The 13,037-nt window shown below is 38.6% G+C and overlaps 1 protein-coding gene across 1 annotated transcript in view; it reads left to right on the forward strand.

Annotated features, from left to right (window-relative positions):
• ZNF277 (zinc finger protein 277) overlaps positions 1 to 13,037 on the forward strand; it is a 34,593-nt gene that overhangs the window by 11,141 nt on the left and 10,415 nt on the right. Inside the window, exons 4-6 of the mRNA XM_009327640.1 lie at positions 7,442 to 7,533; positions 8,922 to 9,032; positions 12,206 to 12,338. Coding sequence (XP_009325915.1) covers positions 7,442 to 7,533; positions 8,922 to 9,032; positions 12,206 to 12,338 — 336 coding nt within the window. The remainder of the gene's footprint in view (positions 1 to 7,441; positions 7,534 to 8,921; positions 9,033 to 12,205; positions 12,339 to 13,037) is intronic.

Below are 13,037 nucleotides of genomic sequence, written 5' to 3' on the forward strand. Positions count from 1 at the left end.
ATAGCTTGTCCTCCTTCTTACATCCTTTCCCCCTCACCGCCACCATTTTCTTCCCAACTTCCTGTTTTTCCAGTTGGTCGCAACTCTTATTTCTCTCTGGGTTTTTTCTTGCTGTCCTTTCAAACCTAGTTTAAAGTCTCTCCACTTAGCTGACAAGCTGATGTCGTAAGATGCTCTTTCTCTTCTTTGTCAGGGGCCTCATTGGTAGCCTTTGTTTCCTCAGCCATAGGGCGATATTCTTAAATGCTCCCTATTTTGTCACTGTTTCCGTAACTATATATTCCTCTCCAGAAGATGTTGATCTATGCCTGTGCCTTGAACTCAAACGAAAAGATTCAGGAAAATGCTACCCGTTCCTTTTCCTACTTCATTCTTGTTCACAGCGTTTTGTAGTAACATCTTATCTGAGTATCTAGTAAAGTTTCATCTCCAGATAGGCAGCATCTCTTGGAAGATAGTAGGTACTGCCCCATTGCTTTCCTCTCTTCTCTGTCCCAGAAGTGGGTCTCTAATGCCATCAACCTTCATTCCTTAGTGACTAGTCTTTGACATGCCAGTCTGTCTGTCTAGCCAGTGGGGCTCTGTTTGTGACTGTCATGGTTTAACCTCAGCCAGCAACTGAGCACCACGCAGCCGCTCGCTCACTCCCCCAGCCCCGGTGGGATGGGGGAGAGAATCAGAAGAGTAAAAGTGAGAAAACTCATGGGTTGAGATAAGAACAGTTTAATAATTGAAATGAAGTAGAATAAGAATAAGAATAGAAGAATATAAAAAGCAAGTGATGCACAATGCAGTTGCTCACTACCCGCCGACTGATGCCCAGCCAGACCCCGACCAGCAATCACTGCCCCCCGGCCAACTCCCCCCAGCTTATATACTGAGCATGACATCATATGGTATGGCGTATCCCTTTGGCCGGTTTGGGTCAGCTGTCCTGGCTATACCCCCTCCCAGCTTCTTGTGCACCTCTTCACTGGCAGAGTATGGGAAGCTGAAAAGTCCTTGACTTAGTATAAACACTGCTTAGCAACAACTAAAACATCAGTGTGTTATCACATTATTTTCATGCTAAATCCAAAATGCAGCACTATGCTAGCTACTAGGAAGAAAATTAACTCTATCCCAGCTGAAACCAGGACAGTGACATTCCTGAACTATGTATGAATTTTCACATTCACTGGATGAGAGGGAAAAGTGCACAAAGTAGTCAGCAAACACATGTATGTTGGATGGTGTGACAGCTGGCTTCAAAACTGTTGAGTGTTCTCCAGCTGGACATCCTATCCTGACAATTTTGTTGTATTCCCATGCACATTACAGCTAAGCTGTTACCTGGAGAGTTTCTCCAGCAGGCATCTCTGATTATATTAAAGAAAAGGCACTCTTCTTGAAATAACATGGGAGAGGACATGATAATGATTACAGAGTTGGAAGATTTTTTTTTTCTCTACTCAAGAGGCAAGAGAGTACTGTTTGAAGTGGGAGAACTGAATGCAGTGATCAGTAAGGAGAGAAGCTGAATATAGAAGTTAGGAGATATACAGCTAAGACTGCAGGTCTTTAGATAGACATGAAGTTTCTGATACCATGATTCTCTGTAAATATTTTTCCTATTTAGCAGCTACAAGCACGATCTAAAGCTCATCAGCCAATCTTTGAGGAAACTGTAGACACAAACCCAAATGTAATTATCTTACTCCAAGAGTAGTTTATCCTAATGGTGTATATAATTGTCAAATAATGTGCTTGGCAAGTTTTTAGAGACTGTAGTGCATCTCAAGTGTCACCAGTCCTGGTTTTCGTCTCAGTGTACTATGCCGGTTTGTTTTATTGCCAGTAAAGTGTATAAGCAGCTTCTTGTTGTGATCTGTCAGCATGGTTGTTTTGTTTTGTTTTGCTTTGTTTAAAACCAGAATTTGTTTCACTTGCTTCCTTGGCCTACAGCAATAGCTAGTTTCTGTGAGCACTCAGCAGGGAAATGTAACTCTTATTTAAATTGGAAGAAACTGCAGCTAAAGATACACACCGTGTGTTTGAGAGATCACCTAGGAGAGCTTGATAAAATTCGTATTCTTATTGTGTAGTCTCTATGTTATATTATTTAGATCCAAATTCACACCCACATTGCTATCTCTGGTAGTACCTTATTTCTCAGGCAGACACTCTGATTTCAATAGTATTAATGAGTCCCTTATCATAACAGAAGGAATGTGGCCTGTGATCATGCACTCTTCACAACAGTGTGTCTGAGTGCTCAGGTGTTTGAGTCCTTCACACTGTAACATTCATAAAGTTTCCTCTTCAAAGAAACATCTTTAGGCAAACTACCTCCCCAGAGGATACGGCACCATTTATAAAAAGCTTTCACTGGAACTTCTCTTAAGTGATCATTTGTATAACATGCTGTCTTTCTAGTCTCTTGCCTAGAGAGGCTGAGAGCGAAGGACCAGAACTGGAAAGGCAGATGCCAACAAGAACCCCAAACTACAATATGCTTTTGCCCCAATCCAGCCTACTACTGAAACACTTAAAGTTGAGACTACTTGTATGCTTAAGTCTTTGGATGAGAAACTTTGGACTTTGCCTTGTCAGGGTTTATGGCAGTAATTTTTTTTTTTATTTGGTCCTGAATGTCTTAAAAAAGAAGACACATACTGCTGTTAGCTCAATTTTACAGACAGAACTGCAGAATCCAGTCCTCCAATGCACAAATGGGTTCCTGGACTGAGGAATGATAAATTCAGGTCTCACTGCAGTCAGAGTCACTGCATGATCTTGTCCCAAACTGCAGTGTAATCTGCCTCTATCTTGGAGCTAGAGAAGTACTTTCTGCCTTAATTTCTTATTTATCGGAAGTGCTGTGATTATAAAGAGACAGGGTTTGGAGAAAGAAGTAATATATTTTTGTTGGACCAACTGACGTAGTTGGAAAAAGAAGGCAAAATTTTGACCACCAATTCTTTCTCCAGGTTGGAATCAAAAGCAGCAAAACTCGTGCTGACTAGTGGTTGTGAATGGTTGTTCTGTGTCAGTGATCCAAGCCATGCATTTAAATAGCTAAGTAAATTATTTATGAGGTCCTTGTTAGTAAAGGAGTTTATGACAAAAAAAAAGCAGTGGTCTGACAGCAATAAAGACAGACAATTTAGCACCTGGGATACAGTGTCTGTTGGAGGGAAGGGTAGCAGGCATTACAATATCAGAAAAGTCTACTGTGACATAAAACCAACTGTCCTGAGTCCGTAGCTTTTGGCATTTGATGGAGTTAGTTTTTAGTCTTACCTTTTGAAGGCATTTTGTATGTCCTGAATATCTCTTGAACTATAGACCAGAGGCGAAGTAATTGTTTAGGGAAAAGTGCTTACTAGCTGCAAGTATGCATTTTTCATCTTTTACTGGTTATCAGTGTGAATTCTTGCTGATGCATAGTGTTTAAGCGCTTCTGGGAAAAAAGTAGGTAATTTCTTCCAAAATATTGCTTCCTAGGAGAGGAACAGGCACATTTTTTTCCAGGCACGTTTTAAAATACCACCTGCTAGGAGAAAGTCTGAACTCCTCACAACCTCAAACTGAGCATCGTGAATGTACAGGGCATTTTTCTAGACTCCAAATTACAAATTGTCATGCAAATGATCAAATTTCTTTTGTATTAGCAGTTTAGTGTGCTGGTGTATTTAAAGACGTTCATACTGGTATAAACATTTGCACATCCTTACCGTGTTTTTTTGTTTTATTAGTTAAAACACAGAATAGATAGTATTTTGTAATCTGGTTGGATTTTTTTATGATAGATCACCCATGTAGCAGAAAGTGTATGACTAATAGCTGTAGAAGAGGTTTTCTTTCTAGATAGAAAGAGGGGAATTGGATTAAAACTGAATTTGCTTTTACTGAATACATTAAGTACTCCTGCAAAGCAACTACATTTTTGTTGCATGTAAGTATGATCTATAATATCCAGCTTCCATTTGCCATATTTGAAGGTGATCAACCACTTATGTCCTATAGAATTTTCCTAAAGCTATTCCACGAGAGGCTGCTAACTGCTGCAGTCGTATCTACTGCTTATTTGAGCTAGGCTCTGTCTAAAAATGTGCTTCCAAGAACTTGTCATCTGGCAGTACTTATTTTTGACAATGCCTGGTTGATCCCATAAGCTTCATGTGGCTTGCGGGGACAGAGTTTAGACTAAAAGCCTCTGTAATTTAAGTTCTACTTTGTATCAGTGGGGATATCTGTTCTGTCAATGGTTGTTTCACAACTAGTTTGACAGTCTTCAGTAAAGTAATGGATTTTGTAGGGGGAGAGTTAGCAAATCATAGAATATGGCAGAAAGAGTGGAGGACAAATAGCTGTCAGAACATCTCACAAAAGATAACAAGAAATGGGGGTCAGGAGTTATTCAACAAAGTGCATCAATATTGTAAACTATTTTCCTGCTATCAAGCTATGGCATTTGATTCACTTACTTTTGTAGTGTTTTGGATTACCTTTTCTGTCTGTGCTCAATTCTTTTATTCATTTTGGAAAAAGAAAATTCATATATGTGTATTTTGTGATCTGTTTACTTTTTTCTCAAGTGACTTTGCTCTCTCATTCTCTGACACTTTGATATGACACAGTATCCTAAAAAAGTTTTGGAAAATATTCATGGATGAAATGGTTTTGGGTTTTTTTGTCTTAGTATCAACCATGGATTAATGCTAACAGCCCCAACAATTCCAGCAGGTTGAAAACTGGTGCAGGTATTAAATTAAATTACTCAATTCCTGCCTCATAACTTCAGTTTAAGCTTGACTTTCATTACCAGCTGAAAGTCTCCGCTCAGAAAAATCTCAGAAGTTTTATGCAGGTTATTGTAATTGCTATTCTCCCTTCAAAGTCCCAGCAATGGAGCAGAGGTAGAAGGGTGTTTGGGAGTGTCTATAGGGAAGAAGAGCAGACCTCTTGCTTTTGCTGTACTTGACTTGAACCAGTGCTTTTAATTCCTCACCTGTGCAAGTACCAGATTTGCTTGCTGGCTCAGAAAATTCCCTCTAGCAATGAATGATGCCAACATTTGATAAAAGGAGTGCCTACCTCAGAAAATATTTTTTAAACTCTGTTGAGTATATTGATAAAGCAACGATGCTGGGTTAGTCAAAGCTTCCCAGCTGCCGAGTGTGCTGGTGTAGGGGCAAACGGGAAGGGTGAGAGAGCGGAGTAGCAGGAGCACCATCTGTGTGGAGGATCCAGTATGCTTCTCCTTCCCTCTCAGGCATAACTTAGACTAGCAGCGCACCAGGGCTCCGGTAAGCAATTTGCATGAAATGGGAATCTGGAGTTAGGCAGCCAAACATTGCAGAACATTTTTTTCCCCTCCTAGTAGTGTACAATTAGGAAGCTACGTTGGAATAACGTTAATAGGAGGGTGGGGGTGTTTAAACCCTTGCTATCTTAATGTTTGAATTGTACATGGTATCTTTTGATTTTCTTTTAGATTGTTTCTAGTGTGTTTTCCAAAGTATATAAACTACACGCAGCCACCTTCAAATTCAAGGTTAGCCAAACCATGCCAGACCTGCTGCTGAGCAGAGAGAGGTGACAGCTACGAGTACCAGAGAAAGCCCCAGTTCTTACTGACGTGCTGTGGGATGTTCACTGCCTGTGTGGAGCAGACAGATATCCTTACTTAATTGCATCTCTGCTGAAGGGCTCTCACAAGACGTGTTATGCTCCATTTATCACTTCCAGGAGTCAGCCCTGAAAACAGGAATTTATATTTCTGTTAGTTGACATTTTGCATAACGCAGCAGGACGTGAGCGGATATGGCGTGGAATTTGAGTAGGCGCTGCTCAGCATGACTCCAACAGAAAATGTACACCTTGTACTACAAAGCAAACAAAAAAGCCCCAGGATCTGCATTTCCAGGGTAACAGACTCTTAGCTGATGTACAACAGCTACAGCTCCCAAATTGCCTGGTTGAATATGGACCCTAAAACGGGCTAAGGCACGGTGCACTTGTCCCCCACAGCAGCCCTAGTGGCCCTAGGCCAAAGGTAACTCAGGTGTGGCATGCTCCTGCGCTCGCCAGCAGGCATCCTTTTCATCCCACTGCCCCTCGCTGGATACAGCGTGCTGCTCTTGTGGAAAAGAAATGGACAGGACATTTATTTGCTCAATATCAGCCTCCTGCTATCTCTCAGTGGGCAACGGGATGTGGTGTGGTAGGCCCACACCAGCCCATCCACGCTGCAGGACATATTTGGGCCTGTAATGACGATAGCACAAGCCTTCCTCTTATTTCTTTTTGGGTTTTTTTTTTCTTTTTGTCTTTTTTCCTTTACTTTTCTTTCTTTTCTGCCTTCTATGGAGCTTACCCAACAGGCATAGCTGAATGTGAATTTAGACGTAGACTACAGGCAAGTTGGGGCCTTAATACCTTTTTGTACCTTTAGTACAAAAAAAGTACTAAAGAGGTAGGTGAGAAATACAAAGCTCCACTGTTGCAGGCTCTAAGGAGATAAAGAGATTGAGAAAATCCCCTAAGAAATTCAGTCAGGATCCTGAATGTCAGAAAGCAGGCAGTAGCACCTCTATGTTGCACAGAAAATAAATCCTTTACCAGTTATCAGTACTTAAAACACAAGTATAGGGTAGTGTACTGCCAGGCTGAAAATATGCTAAGTTTTAATCCAAACACCGATTCTCCCGTGTCCCAGATGATTATGGCCTTTCCATCTGAAGTGTATAGTAACTCCACAGTATAACTACACTGCTGCTGTTACAGCACCAGAGAAAATCACCTGCTGCGTGATTTTGTTGTTGTTAGGAAAATTGTGGTCAAGTGTTGTAAAGTGTCTAGCCTGGCCTGTTGCTCTGCATTAAACAGGACCAGTGACAAAGGCAATCATCTTCTCCTTTTCCGTGAGTTTATTATGCGCCATAGCTCCTTGCAGAAACTGCCAGGGCTTTTGTCACTGTTCCGTATTACGAAAAAATCCTCTAGATTGCCTGCAATTAGCCATGTAAAATCGAGTTTATCATTCCACTGAGTGCTATGTGGTTACCCATAAACTTGCTCTCTGATACCAGAGTAGAAACAATAAACTGATATGTTATATACAGAATCAAAGTAGAAACTATAAACTGATAAGTTATATACAGAATCATTTAAATAGCTGTGTAAAACCTCACTGTGAATTGTATTTTTTTCTTGCACCTTGTCTAACACTATGAGAATTTTAATGGAACTTGACTGGAGCACATACTGCCTTTGAAAAAACTTGTAATTTTTGTGAGAACCCACGCTCAAAAAATACTAACATCTGGTTTGTGTCAGCAGCACATTTTAATTTTGTATGTTCATTGTTACCAGTAAGGATAAAGAGGTATAATAAGCTTATGTGATTGAATGATTGTTATTTTTTATCTGAATAACTGTATGTTTCTTTTTACAGAGAGAAATTCTAGAACAGCAACAGCGAGAGAGATATGACATAAGTTTTCATAGTATGTGTATGTTCTGTGATCAAGAATTCACAGGAAACAGGTTTGTTTATTGACTTGTTTGCTTTTGTTTTATTTTTTTATATCTGCTCAGCATCTTTGTTTATGGTTTTAATGTCATGGAACCAGTTACTGCCTAATGGTAGGACTCAGAAGATAGAATTAATTTTAAGATATAGTTTAAGTATTTCTTTCAACTGCAGTGCCATTTTAAATAGACCCCCTCCCCCTTCTCAATCCTTTAATTATTCCGGTATAGCTTTTTATACTACACAGTAAGCTGGAGTTGGGAACTGAACCATTTTAAAGAGACAGTTTTTCAGCAGTTGTTTTAGTGGCAAAGAGAGCTGTTTAAGCCAGTATGGCTGTTAAAAAATATTTCTATCCAGTTACACATTTTCCTGTTTAAAACTCACCAAACCAGTGTGAATCTGAAGACGGAATGAAAAAGAGGGGAGGAAAATTAGAGTGAGAATGGAGTGCTTTGCATCAGTCACATGCAACCAGGAGTTGCATTCAAGTGCTTGCTCCGATGAAAATTTGGTTTTACACAGTGCATCTGTTTCAGCTGGAGAGACTGAGTCTTATCCCTGAATGTCTGTTTGCATGGGTACTTCTGGTACTCTAGAAAGGTAGAAGACCCTGGGGTCATGTCCCTGCAGGTCATCTCAGTGTTGTGTGAGTGTCCCATTCTCTTTACTGCCTAGTGTAGTGAAGTTCACATCATTCAGCCCCCATGAACTTCATCCTCTGCTTACTCTTGGGTCTTACAGAATACGTGATTTGAAAATCGTGCCTGGACTGTGGTAAAAGCAAGGCTCAGCAGTGTTAACACTTGGATGTTTCTTTAGTCCCCAGATGCAGAAGTTGAGGCACCTAAGGAATTAACCAGTATACCTCTATTAGAAAAATAACTTACTTGAGCATCCGTTATGTTTCATCATGCATATTGTCGAGTGCTGTTTGTGTTGCTAGTGCTGTGTGAAGCAGTATTGATGTAAAAGCATATCACACCCAAGAATTTCTGCGTTGTTAATCAGCGTAGAGAAAACTGACAAATGGCTTTTTAGAATGTTTCTCAAGACGGTTGTTTGAAACATGATTTGCTTATTCAAGTTAATAAACGAGCTTTGCTAACAGTGAGAGTCAAAATAAACTGTATTGTAATTTTCATTTAAAGGATTATATTTCATGCATGCGGATTAAGCAGTTGAAATGTTACTGAATGTTCAGCAGAGCTGAAATTGAAAACTTCCTATTTCAATAAAGTTGCATTCTTTTTTTTCTAGCAGTGGCAGCAACACTATTATTGTTTATTTAATGTTGGCTTTTATGCATTTTTAGAGCAATTGGTTTATTTCGAGTCACTAAGTGAATAATTCTCATATGCATTAAAAAATATGTAATGTTCTTTTTGAATGTCTTTTGTAGATCTGTCCTTCTCAATCATATGGCAAGAGAGCATGCTTTTAACATTGGGCTGCCAGATAACATTGTGAATTGCTATGAGTTTTTGGCTGTATTACAGGAGAAGCTCGACAAGTAAGTAGTTTCTTGTTTGGTTTTTTTAATGGACTTAGGTCATATTTCTTTTAACCTTGGAAATAAGTTGAGTTAAAATTAATTCAACATTAATGGTTAGTTAAGAAGAAACAAAGAGAGAATGTAAGTTTATTGTGAGTGCTCTTAGAAGCTGATTCATAACAATTTGTAGTATGTGTTTGCTGGAAAAATGGAGTCACGCACAGAGCTTCAGTTGTTATGCATTGCACAGTTTCCATTGACATCAATAATATCACATCCCTTTTTCTCATAACTGTTAGAGTTAATATTCTTCTTTCTCATCATAACAATCTTTTTGCTAAACATCTCTTTAATCACTGAATGCAACGTTCTTATGCCAGTCTTCGTTTGCCTCTCTATATATCAATGATGAGGGATGTTTGGTCTCTCCCTTCTCTACTGCTTACAGAGCCCATCCCAGAGCAGAAGGGGAAAGCCAGTGTATATGCTGCCTCAGAAACATGTAAACCTGAGATGGCTGAAGAAATTAAAAATGGAATTTGGGAGAAGAACTTGGGTAGCAAAAAGCAAGAAACTCTTCACTTTGAGTTTCCTTTGCAAGTATCTAAGTGCCCTTTATGGATTTCATAAATGAGGCAATATGAATTATGCCACAAATATAAATTGGGCTCTAGCAGAAAATGTACTTCCTTAAGAGTGAAACTGTAGCTTTAACAAGTTTATTAGATTTTAATACAATCTTTTATCAAAGACTGTAGGAGAAATTTGCCTAAATCTTAGGCTTAGTTATGAAAAGCCACAGAACACTGGGATTTGTGAAAATTGGGATATGGAAATTAGATTAAATATCCTGCCAAGTAAATTTAGGATCCATTGGTATGTACATCTGAAAAAAAAAAAGAAGAAAAAAGATTCAAAGGACAGGAAAGCCAACAGTGTTCTCTAATTTAGACTTTGACCTGACAAAGAATGTGCAGTCCCAATAGATACAGGTTAACTTCTTCCAGAAATGAAGATGTATTAAGAATGCCTTTTATGTTATCATAGGTGTTGCCTAATGCACTGAGGTACCTTGCTCACTGATAAATTGCAGCTTTACTATTTATCAGTAGGACCTGAGAGTTTCGTTTAGATGGAGGTTTCTCAAAGCCAGTCCTCTCTGTAGTTAATACACATGCTGAAATTGGTTCCAAAGCAGTGAAAGGCCACTCCTCCTACTGCTAAGAAAAGACTTAATAGCCATGCTAGTAGAATAGTACCTGAAAATACTATTAAGAGGAGAAAAATCTTGTTTCAGGCAAATAGCATGACTACATTGTGTATGCTGAGGAAAAGCATTACATACTCTTCCTGAGAATGCCTTTCACAAGTAGAGCAAATGCTTTGCTGTTAACAGGTGGAGCAAAGCAGATACTAAAATTCATAGATGTATTCTGCCATCGGACCTATGATTCACCAACAAGGCAATATTTAGATTTTGAGGCTGCAAGCACAAGGAGAGCTCAAAACTTCCTTAACAGTAAGCCGAAATGTTACAGCAGTTCTTGGAAGGCAAAAAGATACTGAGAATCCTGAATTGCTGCTCCGCACACAAGAGCTGAAGGGGGAATCTGGATGCACCTTTGCTGAAGGAGTATGAGGGTTTTCAGGGTGTAGGTACAGACCTTCTAGGCACAATATTAATGGGTTTTGTGGGGGCAAATCCTTGAATAAGAACATAATTTTCTTCTTTAACGTCTATATCTTAAACCCTGGGGAAATCACAGAAAGGCCTGACACAGACACTGTTAAAATTCCTTCTGACTGTACAATCAAGCAGGCTTTCATCTGTGAGTAAAGAAAAAAAAAAGGCGATCATTTTAATTCAGAGCCACTGCCTTTTTTTAATATCTGTGGGTTTTGTGTCTTAAAGTGCTGTCGTTTATCCCTCCCATAAATTTTTTTTCCCTGCTATCCAGCATCTCCGATACAAAGATATAATGCCACAGCTACAAAGTTTTTATTTCATGAGAGATTATTTTCTAGGAGTTTTCCCTATCCCCCTGCGAAGATAATTTTTCAAACAGCCCAAAAAACTATCTCTATCTTGGTAGGATAGGTAAGCCATCACGTATAAGAAAAATGTTTTAGCACCTTGGCTAACTAGAGGCTCAAGACCTACATCCATTAAACAAACATGTTCCTGTAAGCTCAGGGCTCTGCTACGTTTCTGCCAGAAAAAAATGACCATCATCTGTTTCAGGGAGAATCGCCCATTTAGGCTGAAATGCAGACTACTGTCCTCATAGTCCACTGTCTGAGTCAAGAGACCTGACTTAATGCTTTATAGGCTCAACTTTCAGGTGTCAGTTGATACTACAGTGGAGAGAACAATTATTTTATAGTGCTCATAATAGAGAATTTAAGACAGCGTGTATACTTCTGTTTTGTTTGAATTGCTCTGGAAGACATACTGTGGTAAAATTCTCATTTGTTAATGAATGTTTTCACCTTCTCAAGTAATGTGTGTGTATAAATAATAATACATGTCTATATATGTGTGTATATGTATGGACGTATATGTATGAACATATATGTATGTATATACATATATATGAATTATTATATGTATATATGTGTGTATGAATTATTTACTAAATTCGATTTCTCAGGATTTCAAAACCCATTGATCACCCTAGCAAACTTTCATTTAGCCTCCCTGTTGAGTTAAAAGTATAAAACTTTCTGTTTAGCTAATTTAAATTGTTTTTAAAGATATGTAGCACATTCAGAGTTCGGGTTTTTTCACTCTAAATTGCACAGAAGCAGTTACTGATGGAATGGATGCCAGTATAAGTGCATGCTGAGTTAAGAGTTCACGTGTTGACCAATCAGTGGCCCTCCCGTGCCCTTGGTAGGACAATTTTGGGTAATCAGACTTTTCTCCCACTTTGCATGTGGGGCAAACACTACACTTTTTTATTATCTATATTTTCATTTTATGTCATTTTTGTCATCTCTGTGTTTGATTGACTCTGCTGTGATCTAAGATTATCCTGTACTTTTTTTTTCCAGATAAACTTTCTTTTTCATTTAGCTTGCTCTCACATGCTTAGGATTAATCTTACTGTATATATCTCCAGCTAATTTAAGGATATAATCCTGTGCTATTTTCGTTTTAACATGTTGACCTGTTTACCTTTTTATCTTAGTTTGCAGTGTTTATACTGTGAAAAAGTCTTCAGAGACAAAAACACACTTAAAGATCACATGAGAAAGAAGCAGCATCGCAGAATCAATGCCAAAAACAAAGAATATGACAAATTTTATATCATTAATTATTTGGTAAGTGGTTCTATGAATAATTAGTAAATTGACTAAAGAGATACAGACAATATCTTGTTAAAAGTGAGTAATTCCAAACCAGCAATTAGTACAAAGGTCAAAAATCAAGTGAAGGACTCTGAAGAAATATGCTCATTTATGGTATGATATTCTGGATAGTTGTTAAACGAAGGAATAGTAAACATTTGTTGTTGAGAATTGATTTTGAGAGACGCAAGAATGCAGCTTGAAAGATGCTAATCATCATGTCATTAGTGCTCAGACTCTGCTTTAATAACTAGAAGGGAAAATGAGATAGAGTAATGAAGTAAATGAGGTCTAACTTGAATGCTATTGGCTTTTAGCTTGTTTTCTGCAAACCCTAAGCTGGAAGTGCTCTTCAGAGTATAAATTAAATGCAAAGAGGAGGAAAATGAAAGATACGTAGATGAAACAAAAAGTAGGTGTTCGTTTTTAGCCTCCAGGTACGTGTATGTTGCTAGGTATTAATATTTTTTATCTCAGACCTTTGAGAGTGTGTATGCATGTGTGTGTAACAGATTTTCACTTGCTGTCTTCAACTCATGAATATAGGAGCTGCTTCAAAAGCTGCTACATTCTGTGCCAGAAATAACTATATTTCACCTGAACTAGTCTTTGTGCCTTCTACATGTGTTAATATCCAGGTTATAAATAGGCATCCTTGACTGTTTTACCTAC

Source organism: Pygoscelis adeliae, unplaced genomic scaffold, assembly GCF_000699105.1.
Source record: "Pygoscelis adeliae isolate BGI_AS28 unplaced genomic scaffold, ASM69910v1 Scaffold113, whole genome shotgun sequence".
Classification (NCBI taxonomy): domain Eukaryota; kingdom Metazoa; phylum Chordata; class Aves; order Sphenisciformes; family Spheniscidae; genus Pygoscelis; species Pygoscelis adeliae.